General features: G+C 37.8%; 3 protein-coding genes and 1 non-coding gene across 4 annotated transcripts; 3 read left to right on the top strand and 1 right to left on the bottom strand.

Annotated features, from left to right (window-relative positions):
• The first annotated feature begins 5,095 nt into the window (after positions 1-5,095).
• LOC113779876 (tankyrase-like) lies at positions 5,096-8,291 on the top strand. Its single transcript, XM_027325641.1, has 2 exons — positions 5,096-5,374; positions 7,370-8,291. Exons 1-2 carry the CDS (start codon positions 5,208-5,210, stop codon positions 7,974-7,976), a joined length of 774 nt encoding a protein of 257 aa, XP_027181442.1. The 5' UTR covers positions 5,096-5,207; the 3' UTR covers positions 7,977-8,291.
• A 1,370-nt stretch (positions 8,292-9,661) lies between these two features.
• LOC113781830 lies at positions 9,662-9,838 on the bottom strand. Its single transcript, XR_003469733.1, has one exon. It is a non-coding gene; the product is annotated as a small nucleolar RNA snoR143 (small nucleolar RNA).
• A 4,482-nt stretch (positions 9,839-14,320) lies between these two features.
• On the top strand, positions 14,321-20,157 carry LOC113779439 (ATP-dependent Clp protease proteolytic subunit 4, chloroplastic-like). Its single transcript, XM_027325017.1, has 3 exons — positions 14,321-14,886; positions 17,285-17,787; positions 19,745-20,157. The coding sequence occupies exons 1-2, from the start codon at positions 14,435-14,437 to the stop codon at positions 17,769-17,771; spliced, it is 939 nt and encodes a 312-aa protein (XP_027180818.1). The 5' UTR covers positions 14,321-14,434; the 3' UTR covers positions 17,772-17,787; positions 19,745-20,157.
• A 1,934-nt stretch (positions 20,158-22,091) lies between these two features.
• Positions 22,092-24,798, top strand: LOC113780100 (putative pentatricopeptide repeat-containing protein At1g31840). Its single transcript, XM_027325918.1, has one exon. The coding sequence runs from the start codon at positions 22,092-22,094 to the stop codon at positions 24,639-24,641; it is 2,550 nt and encodes an 849-aa protein (XP_027181719.1). The 3' UTR covers positions 24,642-24,798.
• The last annotated feature ends 347 nt before the right edge of the window (positions 24,799-25,145 follow it).

Here is a 25,145-nt window from a genome sequence, read left to right as displayed (position 1 = left end):
AAGGAGCCGAAGTGAGGAAAAATAGATCTTTCATTCAAATAAGAAAAGGCATTACAAGAAGAATACAAAAGACCGAGGTCAGGAGTATTGCAAATCATCTCCCACCTCGAATTTTCACGTAAGTCCCTATGACTAAGCTTCAGCCTCGGCTCCCTCTTGGCCAGTTGCCTCCCCGGCTTCTTCCCCGCCGGGGTGAGTATCTTCTCCACCTCCTCCTTGCTCTTCGGCAGCCTCCTCGCCGACGTCACCCCCAGTGTCCTCTCCTACTTCCACCTCGAACACCTCATCGAGCTCAGCTAACCATTTGTTGAACTCGTCCTGGACTTCGGCCAAGTTCCTTCCAACTTGGATGCCCTCGGCCATCCGATCGCACAGCACCTTGGAGTTCTCGTTATAGTTGGCACTGTTCCTCAAGGACTCCAAAGCCTCAGAGGGTAGATGAGCTGCGGCCTCGTCTATGGCCGATGTGAAGCCTAGCATGAAGGTCGGCCTCGTCAGCTGGCCGAGGTCCCCGATGAAGGTCTCGGACCTCCGGAAATCCTCTACAGCCGAGGTGCTCGCGCTCTCGAGGGCCTGCTCGTGGGATTTCTTCACCTCCTCTGACCTCTTCTGCTCTTCCTCCAGAGCTGACCTCAGACTGTTGGTAGTGGCCTCGGCCTCCTCCTCCTTAGTCTCGGCTTCTTGAAGACGTCGCTGAAGCTCGAACTTCTCGGACTCGGAAACTACCAGTTTTTTCTTCAACTTGGCAATCTGATATTGCACCTTGCCGGTGTCCTGCTCCTCAAGCAACTCACAGTACCGATGTGCCATCTCGGCCACAAAGGCTGTGTTGGAGGCCGTGATCACCATAACGCTTTGAAGCATCTCGGCCGGAGTCAGCTTTCTTGTGAACTCCACGTCCCTTGGCAAGCTGGACTGCATCACCAGGTTTTGTGCAACCCGAGGATTGGTGCATCGGTCGTTGACCTTGAGCGACCAGCCCGGACACCAATGCTCGCCGGGGTGAGATTTATCTTTTCCAGAAAACACTGGGGGGCTTTGGTAACGGTTCCATAGTGAAGACCCCGTCACCGCGTTGACTGGAGCCTTCAACTATTTGTCTCGGTCATGTGGAAGTGGAAGTGCTGTGGTCACCCCTAATGGCACCCCTTCCGGAACTGAAAAAGTGGACCCTGTGGCCGCAGCAGCCGAGCTGCTCTGGGTTGCCGTGGTGGGGGTGGTCTTCTCTACCGAGGTCTTGGAAGACTGCCCATGGGACTTCTTTTTGGGCGGAGGCGCCGAAGTCTCCCCCGAGTTCTTTCTCTTCGACCTCTTGGCCACCTCGGCCGAGCCCGATGTGATGATGTCGGACAACTTTGTCACTGCACAAAGAACGAGTATTATTATTTGCCATAGCCGAGGTAAAAGGAAAGCTATGAAAGAAAAATTACAGGGTTTCTTAAGTTTAATGGAAAAGAATGAAGGCTTGTCAGGAGGGATCGAAGCTCGGCTAATTCCCCAATCGACCAGCACGGCCTCGGGGTGGTCCCAGCTGAAGATCCGAAGTCCGGACCCCATCAATTTCTGGAAGGACTCCTCCTCGTGATCCCCCGCGGAAGGGTCGGCCTTCGATTTGATGGGCCTCCACCAAAAACCCCGTGGGAAGTCCCCGGCCGAGACGAAGATGAAGTCACGCTTCCAATTCTTTATGGAAGTGGGGGCGCCGATGACTAGTTTCGGGATGGTGTTGTTCCGGTTGCAGACATAGAACCACCCCTTATCTGTCTCATGTGCCTTGAGGGTGTAACATCAGCGGAAGAGGTCCACAGTCGGGGTCACTTCTTGATGTCGGCACAGCATCTCGAAACCTACGAGAATGCGGACCGCGTTTGGGACGAGCTGAGTGATCCTTACGCCGAAGTGGCGGAGCACGTCCCGGAAGAACCTTGACGTCGGCATTCTCAGCCCGGCCTCCAACTGCTGAAGGTAGATGGCCACAGTACCCATGGGGAGCTTCTCGGCCGAATCGTTCGGCCCGGGCGATGTGATGAGATGCCTCGGCCTGAAGGGATACTTCCTTATCACCTTCCTGGCCCTGTCTCTTCCCATGCGACTCCTAAACTGCGGCATCTTGCCGAAGTCCAGGTTGGCAGCATTTCTTGGGGCAACGAGCTCCAGCACCCCCTCGTCGTGGGGTATTGCAGTTCCAAGGTCGGTGTCGTATTCGACATCGGAACCGCCCTCGCTCATCTTTGATGACTCTGACCCCGATGCTGTCCCAGCCACTTCTTCCTCGGTCGATCCCCCCACATTGGTAGGCGCCGACCCCGTGGAGCTGGATGAAGTCGCCTCTTCCGAAGTGCCGGGCACCTCCTCGGCCTGGTAGCTCGGTTTCACAGTTTCCTTGTGGGTTTTAGCCGTTTTGACCATGTGTGAATGATGAGATGAAAAGAAAAATACTTACTGATGACTATGGAATCTGACGAAGTGGATGACTTCGGCTGGGATCTCGGATGGCTGGACTCACCTCGGCAACGCTCACGAATTTTGCAAGTCTGAGGTTGAGAAATAAAGTGATGGGCCATGCGGTGAAAGGGACTCCCTATTTATAAGGATGCAGAGGGAACTCGAAGAGGCAGCAGGAAGGCGAAAAGGCAGCCACGCTCGAATTTGAAAAGACGTGCTTCCCTCTCTCTTCATTAATGGCATGTCCTTTCAACTGACATCCTCTCTGCACAAAACGTCCCACTACACTACGACGTGACCACTCTGCTCACCACGTCCTGTCAACTGATCGGCCTACGTGTCGCACCCCCGCATTGTCCGAAACTGGTTCGAGTCCCAGACTCTGTACGACATCGGCACAAGAAAACCTCGGTACCTCCCGGACTCGGAGATTCCGAGGCTTGGGGGGCTTATTGAGGATGCTCACCTCGACCATCCCTGACTGGCCGAGGTGATCCGTGTTACCACTTCGTCCCTCACCTGAGCGAGGTCTTCTCCTTAACATGAGCCCCGAGCTCGGCCAAATCCCTGGTCGATTGTCTGGATGACCTCTGCACCTCAAACTTCCATCTCGGCTGAACGCTGATGATGTCAACCCACCTGACATCATCCAGAACCAGTGCTTTATCTAAAAAGCACCTGACACTTTTAATGGCTACTGCATAAGACTCCTCGTCACCCTGTTCAGGCGGTTACAGTGTCAGAGTCAGGCCGCCTGACAGGGAGTAGAGCCGTAACGGCAGGACATGGGTCCCACCGGCATAAGACCTCCGTCCTACCATCCACTCCCACTCTATAAATACCCCTCATGTACACCCAACAAGTAAGCATACTGTTCATTTGACAATACTATTGTTTCCCTCGTTCTCATACTAACTTGAGCGTCGGAGTGATCCCAGGGGAGAAGCCCCGCCATTCACTTCGGACAAGCAGATATACCTCACCTCAGAAGAGATTGATTTCGGCTGGCTCAATTACCCGCCAAAAATCGCCTCTTCACCATCCATCCCAACCCTACCCCCCTCAATCTAATTTATCTTGAATTAGGATGTCCTTGATATCCAAAAACACATTTACTACTAGGGAAATACCTAAGATGAAGTTGTGACAAATAACAATCTTTTCCTCCTCTCTTTCCTTTTCGAAAACAATAAATCTTAACCAAATCAATGTTGTTATTCTTATTTACGAAATTAAACGGTGGAATAGGCCCTTTCACGCACTTGTTAAGTGGTCTAAGGTCAACAAATTTCTTTTCAAAATGTTTTTATTGACAAATTTTTACTTTTTTTGACATGCGGCGACTAAGTTTAGCCAAATTTGGCAATTCAACCTATTGGATCAGTAAATCAGATACTAAGCCGGACCCACCCGACTTGCTAGTTGGACTAACCAAACTTAAGAATTTGATCGAATTCAGGGAAATCTAATGGATCTTCGTTAAGGATGGCAATGGCGGTGGAGGCAAAATATTTCCCCCCGCCTTAAAACGGGGGCAGGGGTGGGAAAACATACATCCGCCTCATCCATGTCCCGTCCCCCGCATATAATAATATATATATATATAATACAATTCTAAATTTTTTAAAGTTGCACCCTTACTTACAAGTACAACGCTAGTCAGTGACAATAGCCGTCGCAACAACTGAAAAAATTTCTTGGACTATTGTTGATTTATTTCTAACACTCGCCCCCCCAAAAGACTAAGCTATCGAATTTCAACCTATTTTGGTCCTAATCCTTTTTTATTTCGATTGGTTTCCTTCCTCCACACTGAATGTAACTTGACTTGTTATGCTTTATTTCCATCTTGACAACTTTTTAATCTTATTTAACATTGTTTACAATTATATTATTGTAAATAAATATTTATGATAAGTTGATTTCTGCGAGGAACTGCGGGGGAAATGGGGCCGGGAGTGGGGGGCAAGGGCCGGGAGATAGGGCGGGGGACGGTGGGAGTTAGGGGTGGGGGAAGGATCCCCCGCCCCATTGCCACCCCTAATCTATGTTTGTGAACTAAAATTTATGCATTTGCCACTTTAACCATGACATCTTACGACTATTCGGCTAATTATAAATTGAGATTAATTATCAAACATTCAATGTGATATAGTATACATTGTCAATATATATATATATATAATTAATATTTAGATATGTCAATATATATATAATTAATATTTAGATATATCTTCTTAAGAACTAATATTTCTCAATATAAATTGTAAATGTCGTGAAAGAAGATAGTGTTTAATAAATTTGATGACTTGTCCCCAGAATATTCAGCAAATAAAATCCAAACAGAGATTTGGAGTTAATAACGTTGACTCGAAAGATTGTTCATAAGAGTTTTTTTTTTCCTTAACAAAATTCTTTCAAAATTAACAGAAATAAGTAATTGGGATAACTTTTGTTTAAAGGACAGTCAAAGATAAAATACTTCCGTAAAGAAAAAGAATGGCCAAATATATATATATATATATATATATATAGACACACACACATATAAAGAATGGTAATGGACCAATTTCCTATCCAACAATTGGACACGTTGAAAAAACTGGACAGGCCCAGCCCAGCTACACTTAACTAATATTAAATAGTAAAACCAAACAGCTCAAAATTGCAGAGAAGCCGAACTTTACATTTTCTTGCAAGTTCTGTTGCTCAGAAATTTGCAGGTTTTTTGTGAATTTTTTTGGCTGAAGAAGACGAAGAGCATGGGAAAGCCGAAGAAACCATCAAGACCAGCAACATCAGCTACAAATAACACTGCAGATGAGGAATTACATGGAGCAGCTCGATCGGGGGACCTGGAGGCTGTTCAGAGAATATGCAGCACCAATCCTCTTGCCATCAATTCCAGAGACAAGCACTCCCGCACCCCGTATCCTCCTCTTCCTTCTCCTTAAAACTCCATTTATGTTTTCTGTTGTTTTCTATGGCATTTTTGTTTAGTTTTATGAAGTTGGATGTTTCTTTTCCTGTATAATTTGTTTTGCAAATTGTTTCTTGGCAAAATTGAAGTGGGTTTTTCTTAGAATCATTATTAAGGGTTGGTTTGATTTGGTTTGGTTGTTGGTTTTTTTCTGTTCCCCCTAGTAAGTTGCGCGATAATTGGGTTTTTACTGAATAGCCTTTTTGGCGGAGCATGAAGTTTTAGGCTTTGATGTAAGCTGTTAAGCTATGGAATTTGACATGAGTATTTGAAATTAGCAAAATTAAGAATGAAGAACATACATAAATAGTGTAATCCCAGTTTGGTATGTGATGGATTGGAATGAGGGAGTTGGTTTTTTGTCTGAGGAAAGGTGATGGAACGGAGAACTAGGGCTTGAATTAGTGTGATGCAAGTTCAAATTCTTTGTTTATTTGCCAGTATGCTAACACAGTTTGGTTTGATGTTTCCTCGGTGACCTATGAAAGTGATGAAAATTTAGGGGGACAAAACCTCTAATAGCTGATGCTTCAGGACCCCAGAAGATTTAGGATTGTTTGAGTTGTGAATTTCAGTCTGCATTGATTGCCATTTGTAAAATTGTCTTGATGATTCAAACATCAGAGGCTTACTTCTGATTTTGTTTTAGCACTAATTCTATGTTGCAACCTTAATGTTTTCTTCCCCATCTGATGAGATGATAGTGTTCCTGTCCATAACTGTCGCTGCCAAATATATTTCAAGAGCAGATTGGATATCAAATTGATGTATGTTGAGAAATCCAACCAGGACATTTTGAAACATCAAGTTTCTTTCTTTTGTGTGAAATTATTAATCTTCATGTACTCCTGTGAGGCTTACGATTTTACCAAATTTAGAATTTTATTTGACTCCACTGAATGTTTTAGCAATATTAAATGATTCCAGTTTAGGGTATTATTTTTAGTTTTGGCACAATCCAGGAAGCTAACTTGATATTTAATTGATCAAGGAATAAGCTAAGCACTAATTTATGTGGTTTGAAGTGTTAGACTCTACAACAAGTTGGTTTCAGATGTCTTCTACAGAGGCTATCCTTTGTGTTTTCCATTCCCATTTTCTTTGGGTATAATTAGATGACAATGATTGCAAAGTCATCACCTGTTCTTTTGAAAGCTAGTGGTGTGAGAGAAAAAAAGTATAGTTGAGCCTCTTTCATTCAAGCACGGTTGCTTTTTTCATTCCTCTTTAATATGTACCGCAGATAAGTAGTTTTCCAGAAGATAGAGCATCCTAGAAATCCTGTTCTTTGGTTTTTTATTTTAAGTGATTTTATTGAATTGGGCCTGACTCAGTATTTCAGTTTAGTGCTGTTCACATATCAAAAGGATTTCCAAACGTTGATGTGGTTATTTTCCTGTTTGATATTTTGGTATTTGCAAGCTGCCAGCAGCACGTGTTTTCGCAGAGAACAAAAGATCACACTTGACTGAAATTTTGAAAAATCAGGCATAAAGTTTTAAACTATAGTAACTAGAAGTTTCATGCAAGTTTACTTGAAGGCTCCTGACAAAACTGTCATTATCAATCAGTGTGTGGGGTGGAGGATGAAGAATTTTTCAGAAAACAAAGTTACAAAAGTTGAGAATTATAATAACCTCTCCTTGTCCACAGAATCAACGTGTTGAGGCTTGTTTAATTTTTATTACAGAGCTTTATGCTTTATCTGCAACATTTTTAAAAAATGTGATCTTAAATGATAATATCAATCAGTGATGCTTATCCAGAGAAATCAAGAGGAATACCATTTGAGCCTTTTTTTTGGGGGGGGGGGGGGGGGGATTAATATATATGAGAAACAGGGAACAAACACTGCCTTACAGCTATTTACATCATTTCTCATCACTAGATGTGGATACTGTGACTTTTCTGTCTTGTGTATTCCTTGAGGAACATTGAGTTTAGACTTCATCTAGCAGCTTGGTCTGGGCAAACAAAGGTAATGGAATATCTCTGCAAAAAAGCTGATGTTGGAGCTGCTGCAATGGATGATATGGGTGCCATTCATTTTGCTGCTCAGAAGGGTCACACTGAAGTTGTGAGGATTCTCGTTAACTTCGGAGTCCCCATCAAGTCACACAATCGCAAAGGAATGACTGCTCTGCATTATGCTGCCCAAGGTTCGCATTTGGAACTTGTCAAGTACTTGATTAAAAAAGGCGCAAATATTGATGCAAAGAACAAAGCTGGTAAAACTCCAGTTGATTTGGCTGGCAGTGAAGAAATTCGCGCATTCTTGGTTCAGTGTCAAACCACATCCTGCAAGGAGGTCTTGAATGGTAAAGGAAAATTTTCAGAAGGTCGACCAAATTCTTCTTTAGAGGAGAATGCAGGGACTGCTGAAATAGAAGTTCCAGACAGAGGTGAAGAACCTGATAAAGAGAAAGATGAATTCTTCAAGAGGAAGAGCGATGAAGATACTGCCAAGGATATCTTGCCACAGACCAAAAAACCAAAAGTTTCTCTTAATCATCTGCTAGCTGCTGATGACACCCAAGAAGATGACGAATAAGCGTCCTCTTGAAATGTACTCAGTTTAGCTGCACCGTTGATTGGTACAACCTATGAGGAAAATTGCTGGCTAGTTCACTGGTTTTCTAACACAAGAATCTGATGTATTAAGTTAGCTGTGCTGCTTCGTTTCATTTTGTAAAATTCGAATCAGTAGTTTAAAATTGATGGCATTTGGCATTTGGAAACTCTGCTAGTTTTTCAAAGGATGTAAGCCTATTAGCGCATAAACAGATCAGCGACATTCTAACCTTTGTTTATCCGTTCTACTTAGAACCTACAAGGGAGGAATTAGGGCCATGCAGTTTCTTCGTCAGTGGTGCTCAGCCTCTTTTATCTATATCTTTTAATGCCAGTTCTTTTGCTGCACCATTGTGAGCAATCTTGCTGCATGGCTGCATCAAGGAGGTGTCTGGTACATGTTGGTTTCCAAATCTGAATTTGCAACACAAATAGTTTAAGATATTTCCTTTGTTTATGCTTTATATAGACGACCTCATCAAGCGATAATCTGCTTTATAGTAATTTCTTGGTGAAGACATGCGCATTCACGTTTCAGGGGAGCTAGTTAGTTCTTCACGGAAAGAATACACCTGCGGCCGGAGCATTTCTGGAAAATAGGAATGCTAAAGCTCCCGGAGACACATTGGTACCATTTTGGCGGAATACCGGAGTCAATGGTCACAATCAGCAACTACATGCTCTATTACTTGTATTGTTTTATAATCTGCCAATAATTTGCAATGTATGACTGTAAAGGCTGATCTCACCGGTAAGAATATGGCAAGGCACAAATGTCACAGCAGAATTCTCACCGGTAAGAAGCCCATTTATCAGCTCCCAAACCAACTGCCAACAAATACATAAGATCTCAACTATTCTGTATGAATTTAATCAGATTGGTGCAGTACACTCTGACAAATACAGCACCTATCATACAGTCACTAAGCTCCTTAGTAAACTCAATTAACATAATATTGCAGAGATCAGCCGGGATCACTGAAGCACTTGTTCCTTTACGCCAAGTGCTGAACGGCTTCAGAACTTAAACCTGCAACTTGCCAGTTGTTCAAAGAAATACAACAGACGAGAGACAGCTGCATACCCCCCACACACTTTCACGGTGCAGATTATCATGCAGCAAGATTTTCACTGTGTGCACATTGCAGGCATTCAACCGTACATCAAATCAATCGCAGAGTTTATTGATTTTGTTAAACTACACAATCCCCACCTCGCCTAATCATGAATCTGAGCTTGCCCAGGAACAAACCTGCAGGATAACCATAAACAGTTACAACTATATTCTACCCTCACATTTGAGGCTTCCATATCTTCATAGCTGCCCTCCAGTAAAAATGCTAGCAGTCAAGGGCATGATGGTGATTGCTTTGGAATTTAACATAACAATGTAGGGTACAAATTCCCGCAAATATAAACAAAACAACTGATACAATTTGTCAATTAATTTAATAAAGTGCTACAAGACCACAACTTTTTACATCTATTTCTTGACAGATAGCTTAATACCAAGATGTAATCAATAGATTCAAAGTATTAATAATCCATTAGCCATTCAAAAACGAAAAAAATGTAAAATGAAATAAAATTAAAACAAAAATTCTACCTCCTAACTTTTACTACACTTAAACGAAAAATCAGAAGTTGAAAGCAAATAAAATAAAATTATGTAAGATGGATTTAGTAGATAAATGCCGTATGGAAAAGGGGGCATTCATCTGTGGATCCATCTCAGCGGTTGTCTGGCCGCCGCCGAGTTAACTCAGCATTTCCTTTATGCACTCTTGGATCAAAAGCCTTACCATTTCAAATTAGCAAAGCCCATGATAATTATGAGTGCAAATATGCAGGATTTTACAAATTATTAAAAAAACTTAATTAAAGGCAATTTCTGAAACTTGGCCGAAGCGCAATTTTGCAACTGGGAAAGCAAGTAACAACCGGTTTGACGACGTCGCTTTGCTTCCACAGTAGCCAAATGGGCTCCGGGCATTGAGATTTCGATCTTCATTTGACATTTTTTTGCAGGGATTTGGTGGGCATTGAGATTGAATTGAATTGAGAAATTTGTTTTGAGCAGCGGAGGGAAGAAGAAGTGAAATAGGTTCTCGATAAAACCCTAGCGAAAAAGGGTGGGGATATAGATGTTGCCTGGGCATGGGCCTGGGCCTTGTCATTGAAGCTTGGTTTAGGGGAGCAGAATATGGTGCATCTGTCAAAAACTCTTTTGAATATCCCAACATTTCTTTCTTTCCTTTTCTAGTGTTGAAAATCTATATATATATATATATATATATATATATATATATATATGTGTTCATGTTCATGTTGATGTTGATGTTGATGATTGAATAAATTCTTCCATTGCATAGAATTGGTTTGATATTCTTTTCAAGTGCCAAATTTATTGCATAGGCTTTTGTGTCATGCATAGACGTTTGTTATTATGAAAATAAATAACTTATATTTAAAATTTGTATGATGTTGATCAATCTCAGAATGCCAAAAAAAGCAAAGAGGCATTCAAGGAAATCACCAATTTGTTAGCAAGAAAACTAGTACATTTTACCCGAAATTATCATCATATACAGTAGGAACTACCATGCTCGTTTGGTACATAGAATTGGCTTAGAAAGGAAAGGCCTTTTCAACTTATCCATTTCATTCCAGTGTTTGGTATGGTTCATTTAAGTGAAAAAATTCTTAGTATTTGGTATGGTTCAGTTAAGTTAAGGTAGCTCAGTTGGTCACGGCCCCTCCTCAGGGTACGTTGTTCATATCCCCCATCAGGGTTCGAGTCCCAGGGTTAACGTGTTCAAAGGGAAGAGACCTTTTCTCTTGAACCACTGGAGGATTAGTCGGGTCTGGCAAAAAAAAAAATTAAGTGAAAAAATCTTTTCTCTATGAAATGATCATTCTAACTTTTTTTTTAGAATTCCATTTCTAAAAAAAGCTTGGAAAAATTACTTTCCACCTTCATTTTAGAATGCTTGAATAGTAGGATGTCAAATTTATCCTTATAAATTTTTACACTACATCATGATATTTGAGGTTATGTATAAGTTCAATTAATATTTGAATGTGATTTTTCATAATAATTAGTTTTTCTTATATTTAAAATAATTTTTTCTTTTGTACTAGAAAACAAATATTTTAAGATACTTTATTATTTGACTTTTGAAAAATTGTGCAAGAATTTGTTTTGAATCTTATCAAAATTGAAAATAGATTAAAAATAAATTATAATTTCTTACATCAGGTAATTTATATTTTATGTTGCTAATTATATTGCTAAAAAACCATTTATTAAAATGAATCAAGTATTACAATTGAAGAATTTTGACATCAATCCTCATTTATTTTTTAAATAAAAATATTAAAAGTTCACATAAATAGACAAATGCTATTATAGAACAAATAAAAAATTTGATATGACATATTACATCCTATAAACTAATCTAGGGCAATCAAGTCTAATTTGTATTTAGTATATTCTATTTTGACATTTGAATATTGATTATGCCAAACCTTAAAAATTGAGTGAACATTTCATTCTAACTTGTCCACCAGATTTTGAAATAATAAATTTTTTTCCCCCCATTCTGGGTGAAAAAGCATTTTAGGTGGAAAAGCCTTTTCACTCTAGGTATTCCCGGGTATCAAACGAGGGGTAGGAGTCTTGGGTTACTTCTACGGTTTATCGCTGAGCAGTGGAGTGGACCAAAAATCAACCACATTACCATAGAGCTCTTCGTCCATAAACTTTATGTTAGGGACACATTTCATCTCTAAACTTTTAGATGTATCATATTTAGTATATGAATTAATTATTTTTTGTCATATTTAATCAAAAAACGGTAAATTGCTTAATTTGGATGAGAAAGTCACGTGTTTGGCACGTGGCCGTTAAGTAAAAACAATTTCTCGGTCAAAATCAACAGGTCACATCAGTTTTCTCTATCCAAATTGAATATTTTACTATTTTTGGACTAAATGTGACCCAAAATAATTAATTCATGTACTAAATGTGGTGCGCCTAAAAGTTTGGGGATGAAATATGTCCCTAACTCAAAATTTAAGGATGAAAAGTGGATTTTTTTTCCTCCATAGTTGCTTAACTGCACTGCACTGCATTTTTTTTTTTGTTAGTAACTGCATTGCATTTGAATCAGCTTGGGACAGTAATTGTGTGTATACCAATACGGCAAATACCATTATAAAATGTTTGTTCAATTATGCTTGGAAATTGTTAGTTCAATTATGCTTGGAAATACCATTATAAAATGGCAAGTACTTATTCCATTTTATGCCTACAAACTTGCATCACTTTCTTACTTTGTACTTTTAAATTTTAATTTTAAATATTTTGCATTTTAAACTCTTAATTTTAGACACTTTATACCTTAAATTTTGAAGTTTGTCCCATTTAAGAACAATCAAGGACAACATCACAAAAATTAACGAGATAAATGATGGTGCAAATTAATAACAATTAATATATTGTTTTGATCTTATTGCAATTCCTTGGCTCTTTTTAAGTGCTTTCAGTACATTCTCATTAATTTATATGATCCAAAATATTAAATGGTGAAATTTATGAAAATGTATCGTTTTGTTTTAAATGCGATACTTTGGCTCATTTTGACCACTTTTAGCAAAATATCATTGAATTGTAGGGTCCTCTGTGCTGTTAATTTTACTAAAGTTGTCATTGATTGAATATAAATATGGTAAATTTGAGTGTTTAGGGCGCAAAGTGTCCAAGTTGAAAATTGGAAAGTGGAAAGTGTTTAAAATTAAAATTTAAAATACAAAGTGGAAAATAGGTACAAGTTTAGAGTTGCAAAGTAGAGAGTTAGTCCATGTGGCAAGATGTTAGTATTGCACAGGAGTTTACTTTTTTCCAATCAAGTAGTTAGGACTCAAATCAAATGCTTTTTTAAACCAAATGGTTGTGATTCAAATTGCATATTTTGTGGTTGATAAATGTTTTTATGCTAAGATGTCTTGATAAGTATGCTAAGATGTCTTGATGAGTTAGCTACATTAATAGCCTATATTTTGATGAGTTAGTACTTTCAAACTACTTCTAAAATAGTTATTCTCTATTTAATGTGTACATATAAAATAACTAACAATAGACCGTTGAAAATAATATAAAGCAATAATTTTAGAAGGGGAGGGCTAAATCCACACCTTATACTTTTATTACATATAAATGCCCTTAACTTTTATACATTAAACTAAAACTTTTTTCGACAAGACAAAAAATTAATGTCCTAGTCTTTGTCTTAGTTCTATAAAGAAGTTTCTTTCTTGTTAATTTCATTCCAATATTCATGTTTCTTTGAAGTTTCTTTAAAATAATTTTTTTCTTTTCTTTTTTTTATCCTTCTACATTTATTTTGTTAAACTGTTTCTATTACTAATTTACACATAATCATATGGTTTCTTTAACTGATATAAAAGCAATTGAGGCAGCATCGTCATTTGAATCCCTCTGACTGGGACATTTCGTCACATCATCTGTGAAATTTGGAGAGCACTAGGTGGTATTAGGAGAATTTCAAGGGAGGTTTCTTGAATCAACCCTAATATAGAAGAAGCCTTCTTTTTTGGTAGCATATTGTGAGTAAAACAGTAGGTTCGGAAAAGCTTCTTTACATATTTTCCATAGACTCTGTTTGGATTGGAGTGTTTTTCAAAAACTAGTTTTTTAAATATAATAAAAGTTACAACAAAGTATTCTAAAAGATAATCTAAAAATTAGTTTAAATTTTTTTAAAATTTTACCAAATATCTCATAATAAAGTGCCAATAAAAAATATTTCAAAATATTTTCTAAAAATATTTTAAAATATATTCTAAAAACTCTGCTACAGCAAAGTTTTTCAAAAACACCCCAAAAAACAGCTAATCCAAACGTTAAGTTATGACAAAAAAGAAGAGAAAAGGGATTGTTATGTCATTTGAAAGTTTTGAGAATTAGTGGAATGATTTTAAATATGAAAGTTATTAAATATTTGTTTAAAATATTTTTAAGGATAAAATAAATATTTTAAAAAATTTTCACAAGCTTCCTCCAACTTTTTTTTCAATTTGAGAGGAAAAATTTTACCCACTATCATCCTTCCATTTTCTTTCTTTTCTCTCTCACTAAAAAACACACAAACAAAAGAAAATCAAAAACTTTATCTTCTTTCCCTTTCTTTTCCGTCCAAATCCTCAACTCCCAAATGAACCCAAAGTTTCCAATAATCCAATCCAGGATTAGCAAATTCTACCACTAGTATTAATAACTAGGAACATAAGTAGCCTCATCCCTCCTTCCTCCGGTGTGCCTCATCCAGCCCTCAAAGCCATCTTTTACCGGGGAAGGTCAAAACCTCTTTCTTTGTCCCCAAAACCTTTGCTTCAAACTTCAATTCTTCAAAGACTATGGAGTCCATCTCTCTTTCAACTCCGCTTTCCTCCTACCCTTCTCTCAGGCCTTTTCACAAACACTTTCCACCCTCCCTATCTTGTCCACTTCCTCACAAGCCCCTTATCTGGCCTGTGAAATCGTCTCTGAATTTCTGCCAACCCATTTCAAGAAACGTGTCGAAAGCTTCATTGGCCCACTCACTTAGCTTGAGTGTCAACGATTTTCAGACGAGCCCAGATGATAGTGAGTTGTGGACGGCTGCCGCGCCTCAGACTCCGGCCACTGCAATGAGGGGGGCTGAGGCTGATGCAATGGGGCTTTTATTCAAGGAGAGGATAGTGTTTTTGGGGAGTAATATTGATGATCTTGTTGCTGATGCTATTATTAGCCAGCTGCTGTTGTTGGATGCTCAAGACCATACTAGAGATATTAGGCTTTTCATTAATTCACCTGGTGGCTCTCTCAGGTATTTGTTTATGAAGCTTTTTTTCTATTTTAATGTGATATCTTAGTGAAATTGATCAACTTTGGTGCCGGAAGGTTCAGAGGATTGGATTTGATTAGATTCTTGAATTGAAAATATGAATTATCTTCTTCTGGTGTGCCAGTGGAAGTGGGAGGAATGTTTGGGGGGGGGGGTGTTTGGGTTTGTGTGTTCGTATGTTTGTGTAATTATTAAGTTGTACAATTTGATAGTTATTTTGTGAAACTGAATACTGGGCTAGTGCAAATACGGCGCTTAAACTTTGGCTACTGTTGGAAGTTTTACAAATTGGAAGTTTATCACATTTGCAGTACGCCTTTGGATATTTTAGCACACTTATATATTTGTTAGAAATTGGTAGAATAGAGTTGTTTATTTGTTAATGGGTAGAGAGATCAGAAGTCAAAAAATGGTAAATGGGAAGTTTATGCTTACCCTATATACACTAAGGAGGGAGGAGGCATGCCTCTGAAAAATCAGTATACAGCATGAAGATTTTGCTATAGGTATACTGATACTGTGATCATGCAGAATAAGTCAAAATTAAGCTCATATTTGTGGTTAATATGGGTTATGGTTCACCACGTGAGAAGTTTTAGTTTTATGAGTTGGTAGCATAAGTATGTTGCTTCTAATTTATATTGACGAGAAATGTGCTGCATCCTGCGCTTGTTTACTTCTTGTAGTAGCCTTGTGTAGAGTTGCTATGTGGGAAGTTTTCTATTTTCTAATTTAGTGGCATAAAGAATATAATCGGGAATACAAAATGAATGGAGCTTATCCTTTGGGTTGATGTGGAGAAATTACTCTGACCTCTTTGTCCCAGAATTTTTGAGTTAGATATATCTGGGAAAGAGGAAAAATCCAGCAATTGAAAAAAGGAATGTATGAGAAAACTAAATAAATGGTAAGTTGAAGGAACTAGCTATTGATTTGATGCTTTACTCTTTTCTATTGCTAATGAATGATAGAACACCATCCCCCTTGAGTTGATATGTAGAAACACAGTGTCATTGTCAGTAGGTGCACAAACCACCCTTGTCACAATTCATTTGGTAAAGCAACATAAGCTTGAAAAGCTAGTGAAGAAGAGTGTTTCCCTCCTTTTCTTCTCTCGAAGTTAAAATTGAGATTTACTTTTGCTGTAATTAGGTGCTGTGTAGAGGCATAATGTTGCATCTGTAGATGTATGGTACTAAGAGATAGTTTTTAGCACACCAGCACTTGGTTCATGAAGTTGGCGTTGTTGAGGATCTGGATTGTGGAGTGGGTCTGATAATTGGCACTTTGGGATGCCACCACATCCTAGCAAGCATCACAAAATTAAGACATTGGATATTGCCATATGGCCTAGGTTAAGTTGGAAAATTTTGATCTTAAGGAACTTCTTTGTGTATCCTTTTCACCAATCAATTATCTAATATGATTCTTTGTTCTGTTAATAACGTGGTGTTGTGTAACCATGATTTCCATTTTAGGAGAATGCAATGGTTCCAAGTCATGTATAGCTTTTACTTAGAAGCACAAATATTTTGGCTTCTGCCATGCTTTTAGACCAAAAGGTGAACAATGTTCCTGAATAACTTACATAGATGCTACTGAAATAATTGTACACCGCGGGGTGGAAAAATTAAAGATCTATTGCTGTATCTGAATAGGTGCAGTTTTGATTTTACTCAATTAAAATACCTAATATGCATCTATTTGTGGCACAAATTCTGCTTTGACCTTATTTGACCTGGTGGCTCTCAAGATACATCTATTTCAGATTTAAACAAAGAAGTTATAGAAACCAAACTTCTGTCAGGGAATGGCTATTATCTGGTGCCTTCATCCATCTCGTTGGGAGCAACGGCTTGTGCAGGAATTTCACTTCCTGGATGCTGTTTTGATACTTTAATAAAAGAGAATGTAGAAAAATATTTTACATTGTCAAGATTAACTGTAATTGGAAGAGCTTAAAACACATGTTTCTGATAGTGACAGTGGTAACTGTAAAGTGAAGAAGAATAAATCAGAAGTTTTCTTCTAAAATGAAAGCAAAGAGAAAAAGAAAATGCCGGAGCCTCAAATCTTTGGCTTTCCCACGTTTTTGTTAGTTTGATTATCCAGAATATGTACAACTCCCAATTGGTGAACCAGGGGGTATTGACTATGGTTTGAGGATGAAAACAAGCTCAAAGACTAGTTTTTGTAAATTTAACTCAATGATGAAACAGCTTGCAGGTTCCAAGTATGATCAAGCAATGATTCAGCTTTATGCACATCTCATACATACATACATACATATGCACACACGCGCACACACATATCTTAATTAGATGTTGAGTTACATTGGTAATATTTTTAGTTGCTCACTTTTATTTCTTATCCTTGGCAGTGCTACAATGGCTATCTTTGATGTCGTGCGACTTGTGAGAGCTGACGTTTCCACAATTGCAATAGGCATTGCAGCTTCAACAGCTTCCTTAATCCTTGGTGGTGGCACCAAAGGTAAGCGCTTGGCTATGCCCAATACACGAATTATGATCCATCAACCCCTTGGAGGTGCAAGTGGGCAAGCAATAGATGTTGAAATTCAAGCCCGAGAAATCATGCATAACAAGAATAATGTCATAAAGATTGTATCTGATTTTACTGGTCGAACAATCGAACAAGTTGAAAAGGATATTGATAGGGACCGGTATCTCTCCCCCATTGAAGCGGTTGAATTTGGAATTATTGATGGAGTTATTGATAGAGACAGCATCATTCCTCTTGTACCTGTTCCTGAAAGGGTTAAAGCTTCGACATTCAATTATGAGGAGATCAGCAAAGACCCTAAAAAGTTTTTGACGCCCGACATTCCTGATGATGAAATATATTAGTTGCTCAACTTTACTGGTATGTGATAATTTAACCTTTCCCTTTTCTGTGCTTGGTTAGTGACCTAGATTTGTATTCTCAGGAAGGAAGCACTTTGGGTTGCATGTGGCGTTTTCACTTTGTGATAAACTATCAGAATTGAAGATTTTGCTTTTGGCTTTTAAAGCAGTTTAGGCTCAGAACTAAATGCCAAATTTATATTTGCTTTGACTTTAGCCATTTGACTAAATACACAAGCGAGGGATGTCAAGGATGTTTTTTGTCTACAGAAAATTCCTAAACTTTGGCTGCAAAAACAAATGTTTGATGAAATGGCAAGATAAATGCCATAGATGATTGGAAGGTTCAAACTTCAAAGCTGGAGTGATGACATCTTTTCGTGTATGGATAATGTCGTAAGAAAATTGATTGTTGTGCCAACTGGAGAAAGAAGGTGGAGAAGCTCACTGCTACGATTGCTTTTTAGATAAAACACTTTCAGAATCTCAATTTATATTGGAGGGGTTTTATTTTTATTAGCTGAAAGGGATAGTCCTATGTGGTTTAATGATTACAGAGTAGCCCCAGATGGGGGGTTGGTTGTCCTTCAGTAAGCATGTTTAGTTTGTACCCTATTTGGAATAATTTTCATTTATATTAGTAACCTTTAGGTTTTAGAAATTCTCAGTATGCCTCTTTAGCTTAAGCAAGTATAATTCTGGTGAATGGTACTATGATCCATCCACGTACATTTAGAGTAACCATTTTGACATATCAAATAAGGTGCTCTTCAGTTATGCGTATAACAGTCCATACCTCTGTCATGTGAGAGTATTTTTTAGTCACATGCTCTACTTGCTAAGTGCCTAAAACAGAAAGTGGAGAAAGCAAAAGCAAAGTACAGAAGCTCTTAAAATGTCTCTGAATAATAACTGCTTGTCTGGACCACCTAAACACAGATCAATGTACAGTTTATCCCTTCCCTCTTTTGCGTTTAATAATGTTCAGTTACATTTGAATTGCCCTTTGATTTGGGTATCCCCACCTGAAGTCATGCATTTATTCTGTTAAGGCTCTTCAAAAGATAGGCGTTACAACCCTTCAATGCAGAATATCATTAGCAATAAAATTTTGGGACCAAACTAAGGCCCTATTTGATAACCCAATTCAGTACTTAAACTTAATGGATTTAGATTTTAGCATGTTTAGATGCGTTTGATAATAAAAAAAATTGAACATCTGAATTAATTAAGTGGCACTGAATTTTCTAGGTAGAACTTGCTCCCAAAAATAAGTGATAAGCTATTCACTTATTACTTAATGCGATATACACCAAAATGTATCAGATTTACCACTTAAAAATTCACTAATTTAATGGATTCAGATTTCAGATTTTTGTTTTTAGACTTCATTTTTGTCAAACGCACCCTAAATTTTGACCATTCTAGTTGTAAGATGTTTATTATGCTGTATATGTTCTTTTCCTGCTCTTGGCCTCCTGTTTTGTGCTTGTATAGAACCTTGGAGATCCACATAATCTTCACGCTTATCTATTATTTATACATCATTCCTAAACTTGTAAAGAAGAGAAAAGATTAATGTGATGGACCTAGATTTGGTGGCTGGCTTCAATTCTTCCATTGGTTGTAAGATTACTTGTCTAATAGGATGTCAGACTTATTGTACTAATGAGATCTTTCAACAATCTTTTTTCAGTTGGTCAACTGATTGTTTAGATAAAAAAGATGCTAAGATTGATAGCTAGCCTTTGTTCAGGCAAGGTATTGGTAGGAGGTGTTTGAACAACTTTTAAGAGTATGTAATCAAGGTCTTTGACATAACAAACTTGGTTGTGTTGTCATGAAGCTAAAGATAACAGGTACCAGGGCAAGCAAAAGTTGCTTCTTTGTTGGGAGGAATTCTAAGACTTCCATTTTGTGGTCTACGCATTATTTTGGAGACTCATGCCTGGATGTTTTTTCATTGACTTCTACAGGTCATGGCCAGTCCTTACCTTTGGATTGCTGAAACTGGAGACCTATCAACATTTTATTCTCCATCAATTGTAGAAATTAGCAGCTTAGAAGATGTTCTGGCTTATAGCTTGGTAATAACATGACCATCGGTGAAGGCCAGACAATCTTCGCACAGCCTCTGGGATTTCTGCTGGATTTACTCCATTGCCCAACACCTCCTTTTCAGTGTTCTGTAATGAAGGTTTCCAGTCCACAGATCTTGTAGTAAAAATTTTATTCAGTAGCTGAAAGTGATATTTGCTGGGCTGCCTAACACATTAGAAGGGGAAGAACATTGCTTTAATGGCTAATTATAAAGTAAGTTTGTGCTTGATATTAAATACTTATCCAGTAACATATTTTTTGTGAAGCGAATGTGATCTCGTTTTCTGTAGATGCAATGTTGGTAGATTACTTATGGAGGAGAGCAAAAGTCTAACGAAAGAAAATGTCGACTGAGCTTGTGCCATGCAAAATCAACCTAGAATGATTTTAGCAAGCGAGAGGTTTCGGGTTCGAGTCCTCCAACTTATACTTAAAAAAAAAAAGAATGTTTCAAAGAAATACAAAATCTCTTACCTTTCACGGATATAGGATACCAATAGTTCTATATAGTTCAGATGAACGCGTGATACAGATGAATTTATATGTTTTGCGCTTGGAAATCTGAATCAAGCCAGCCATGTTTGAATTTTTTTCTTTTGAATGTCAAAGTAATCTAACCCCTTGGGTTTGTCCAGTGGCTAGGAGAGTCCACTGTTAGAATTCTCTCCAGGTTAAAAGCAAGCTACGTGCTAAACACAGTCCAAGAGTTCACTTTCTAAACACGGTTGAAGAGTTTACTTTTGAAAATCTGAGGGTTTGGGTTGCAAACGAGTCGAATCGAGTTTTAGCTTAATTAAGCTGAATCTTGACTTAATTTTATCAAGATTGAGTTCGAATTTGATGAGTTTTCAATGTAAAGTTTGAATTCGAGTTCGACTTCAACTTCAAATTCGAGCCAAGTTGTGCTCGAGCTTTAAAAAAATAAAAAATAATTATTTTATTTTTAAAAAATAAATAAAATAGTAATTTTTTTAACGAATAATAAAATATTAAAAATATATATGTAATTTTACTATTAATATATATAATCGAACCAACTCGTGAATTAACGAGATGTGTATTTTTTATTTCGAGTTTGAACTCAACTTAGTCAGTTCGATCTTAATGTTGGTCGAGTTTAAGTCAAGTTTTGATTTGAATTGCTTGTAACCAGTTTGAATCATATGCAACTCTAGACTCATTGGTTGAAGGTTCAATTTCAAGAAGTTAGCAACATTGTTTTTGGGTACAAGAGTGTTGGGAAACGTCATTTTGTGACTACAGTTCTTCATTTACAGCAAGCTTGTACAAGGAAGAGCCAATGCGATGGTCCTTAGCTATGGATTGTGAAGCCACGAGGGATGGAAAGTCCATCTGATGAAACAGCCACTCAAATGCTCCTCGGCTGTTCGTTACTTGGGGAAATCGCACACCATACGACAATTTGTCCAAGTTATCTGTGGATTAATTTCAACAATTCACTTCAAGCCCAGTTGTCCCAGTCTACCACATTATCCAGATTGCAGCTTGTATCTACCATTTTGCAATGACACAAGTATACCATAGCAAATGATCAAATTAGGATTCTACGGATGATTATAGACATTTTTATTGAGACCTTAAACTTTCAATGATTATAGACATTGTAATTGAGACCTTAAATTATAGTTATCATTCTCACTAATAATTATAGTCATTTCAAAAATATCTTAAATTTAGATTACTTTTTTGTAAAAGTTTTTCAAATACTATAAAAATTTTTAAAAAGTACTTTCAAAGGTATTCTGAAAAGTAATTTAAATTTTTTAATGTTTAAAAAATATCCCAAAATATATTTTAAAAACTCTACTACTCTTAAATATTTCAAAGTATTTTTTAAAAATATTTCAAAATATACTCTAAAAACTCTGCTATAGTAGAATTTTTTAAAAATACCCTAAAAAATAGCTAATTCAAAACAAGGCTCAAGTATGTTCCTTGCGAAGCTTGCACAACAGAGCAACAGCTCCCACTATTTTTAACCTGAAGGACTTAATCCACATTATCCAGACCATTACTAGGCAAAATCTGAGTTAACTTTAAACTTCAGGGACCCAAATGGTAAGAACACCAAAACCAAGCTTTCATACATAAACCCTCCAAAACCCTCCCAAAAGCCCACACTTGAAATGCAAAGCAGCAAACAGAAACCCATCGAATAAATGGCAAAAAGCTTCCACTTTGCTATCAGAAACTGCAAATTCCATGGTATTCTTATCCAAGGTACTATCCTTTTCACCTAAATCCATTTCAAGATTCATCTTTGCACACTCATTCTCAGATTCCTCATTGCCAAAATCACTAATTTCTCGGATTACAACTGCATTTCACCAAGAAAACCCTAAATTAATTGACCCTGTAGTGTCATCCAAAATACAGTCTTGCCACCTTGAATCAGTTATTCATGAGTTTCGGTCAAAACCCACTTCAGCAATTAGATTTTTTAAGTGGTATGAGAATTTTCTTGGGCTTAATCACACACGTAAGTGTCATTCTATGCTCTGTCATTTATTGCTGAGTAAGCGTATGTTCGATGATGCTAGATGGGTTTTTGCTAAAATGGCTGAAAAGTTTGGGGAATTTGATTGTTTGGCTGTTTTCGATGAAGGGTTTAAGGTTTATGGTGCTGATAGAAGTACTGTTTATAGCTTCTTGGTTGATGGTTATTGCAGAATTGGGAGGATCAATCTGTCTGTTGAGTTGTTTTTTCGATTGTGTAAAATGGGGGTTTCAGTTTCGCATTATGCATTGTTGAAAATGTTGAGTTCTTTGATTGATTTGAGGCGTTTGGATCTTATTCTAGATGTGTACAAAGAAATGGAAAACAGGTCCAAGGGAGAGCCAAAGAGGTGCTTTGATATGTATGGCTTTGCGATGAATGGTTTTTTCAAGAATGGAGAGGCTAGCATTGGTTTAGAGTTTCACCGGAAAATGATTGAGAGAGGTTCTAAACCTGATATTGTATATTGTAACAAGGTTTTGAAGAGTATTTGTTGTGGTTATAGTTCTATTGAAGTTGCTAACAAGTTACTTTTGTTATTACTAGATGTAGGTCCAAGACCCAATGTGGTGACGTTTACCACATTAATTAATGGGTATTGTAAAGAGCAAAGATTGGAAGAGGCATTTAAGCTTTATGTTTTGATGATAGGGAGGGGTATAGAACCTGACCTAATTGTGTATAGTATTTTGATTGATGGACTATTCAAGGTAGGGAAATTCGAAGAGGGACATCAGCTTCTCTCTACTGCATTGGGAAAAGGAGTTAAATTGGATGTGGTAATTTTTAGTTCCATTATTGATGCTTGTGTTCGAGATGGAGATGTAGAAAGGGGGATTTTAGTGTTCAAAAAAATGTTAAAGGAAGGGATCTGCCCCACCCTGGTTACCTATGGCATACTTGTAAATGGCATGTGTCAAATTGGACGCTTGCACGAGGCTTTTGGTGTTTTAGGTCAGATGCTAACAAATAGTGTTGAGCCATCTCTTCTAGTTTATAGTAGTCTAATGGATGGCCTCTGCAAGGCTGGGAATTTGAAAGGTGGTATTAACTTGTATAGACATATATTAAGGAGCGGCCTTCTTCCTGATGTCAGAGTTTATAGTGTGCTAGTGAATGGTCTTAGCAAACAAGGACTGTTGGATGATGCTACAAGATTATTCTACCAAGCAGTAAAGACTGGTTTAACTCCCAACATATATTTGTTTAACACCTTACTTGATGGTTGGTGTAGACTGAATCAAGTAAAGAAGGTGGCTAACCTATATAGCCAAATGGATTCTTATGGTGTAACCCCTGATATTGTGACTCATACGACACTTAGCAAAAGTATCTCTCAACGAGGAAAAGTGCATCTGATGTTACTCTTTCTTTTCAAGATGCTGAAAATGGGTTTCTCTCCAGATGTAGTGTCATATTGTACTTTAATTGATGGACTTTGCAAGCATAACAATCTGACTGCTGGCTTACAGGTTTTCTCCCTGATGGTCAAAAATGGAGTAAATCCAGATATAGCCATCTACAATGTTCTTATTCATGCATTTTTCAATGAAGGCAGGTTGAGAAATGCACTGGAGCTCTTCAGGCAGGTTTCTTGTTGTGGGCCAGAACCAGACATTGTAACATATAACACTGTAATTTATGGGTACTGCTCAATGAAAATGTTGGATGAGGCCATTCAACTTTTTGAAGAGCTGAAACTCAGACAAATTAGATTCAACTCAATTACCCTTACTATTCTAATTCATGCATTTTGTAAAGAAGGAAGATTGGATAATGCCATGTCATTATTCTCTGCCATGCTGGAAACAGGTCCTGCACCTAATGTGGTTACTTACAGTTCTTTGCTAGATGGCCTTTTTAAATCTTTTCGCATGGAAGATGCTTTCAAGTTATATGGAAAAATGCTTGGGAGCAATGTCTCTCCAAATATTCTGAGTTATAGCATCCTAATTGATGGTCTTTGTAGAAGAGGACTTGTGCAAGAAGCATCTAAAACCTTTTCTTCTGCTCTTAGCAATGGTTTAGTGCCTGATGTAGTAGCATATGGGATTTTGATTCGTGGTTACTGCAAAGTTGGTAGGTTAGTGGAAGCCCTATGCTTGTATAACCGCATGCTTGGTGATGGGATTGAGCCAGATAGTGTCATAAACATGACACTCAAAGAATTTCAGCTTGAAAATCTTCTCGGAAGAAGTACATGTGCTCCACTTCAGGAGTTAAACAGGAGTTATCGTCTTACTGGAATGCTGTAAAAAGTCTATTTTTTTGTCACTTGTGATGGTAAATTGTAAATGTATGTTTATGTCGCTATGTATGATATGTACTGAATACCCGTCACGTGTACAGATTTTGTGTTTGTACTATGGTACAGCATTACAGAAAGGTTTACTTTTGGATAATTTTGGTTAATTTGCCACAGACATTGGCTACATCATATCTGATAAACAGGATATCATTTACACCAATTAGTATGTTGCACTATATACTTGCTTATGGCAATATGGCTGTAGCTAGATCAACTTTGACTCTTTTAGTAGTTCCTAAATGGAGTTTCTAGTCCTATATATTGCCCTTAGGGTTGTTATTTGCATTGGGCAATGTTGGTGTATACATTTTTTTCACCTGCATTTCTTTTTAAAAAAGGACAAAACCTGCATTTTGTTTAGCTTTCCCTCTTTCATTTTTGAAGTCATAAATATGGATTGTAACATTGTGGATTACAGATGAGGTAACTTTTAAATACAGTATCAATTTTT

This window comes from Coffea eugenioides, chromosome 8 (genome assembly GCF_003713205.1).
Source record: "Coffea eugenioides isolate CCC68of chromosome 8, Ceug_1.0, whole genome shotgun sequence".
Classification (NCBI taxonomy): Eukaryota; Viridiplantae; Streptophyta; class Magnoliopsida; order Gentianales; family Rubiaceae; genus Coffea; species Coffea eugenioides.
This window is presented reverse-complemented; position numbering and strand designations above follow the sequence as displayed.

Excerpts from the sequence above, each read along its gene's own strand:
- LOC113779876 (XM_027325641.1), top strand. The coding sequence starts at position 5,208 with ATGGGAAAGCCGAAGAAACCATCAAGACCAGCAACATCAGCTACAAAT. Across the intron at positions 5,375-7,369 it reads GACAAGCACTCCCGCACCCC|ACTTCATCTAGCAGCTTGGT; the intron begins GTATCCTCCTCT and ends CATTGAGTTTAG.
- LOC113779439 (XM_027325017.1), top strand. The coding sequence starts at position 14,435 with ATGGAGTCCATCTCTCTTTCAACTCCGCTTTCCTCCTACCCTTCTCTC. Across the intron at positions 14,887-17,284 it reads TCACCTGGTGGCTCTCTCAG|TGCTACAATGGCTATCTTTG; the intron begins GTATTTGTTTAT and ends TATCCTTGGCAG.
- LOC113780100 (XM_027325918.1), top strand. The coding sequence starts at position 22,092 with ATGGTATTCTTATCCAAGGTACTATCCTTTTCACCTAAATCCATTTCA.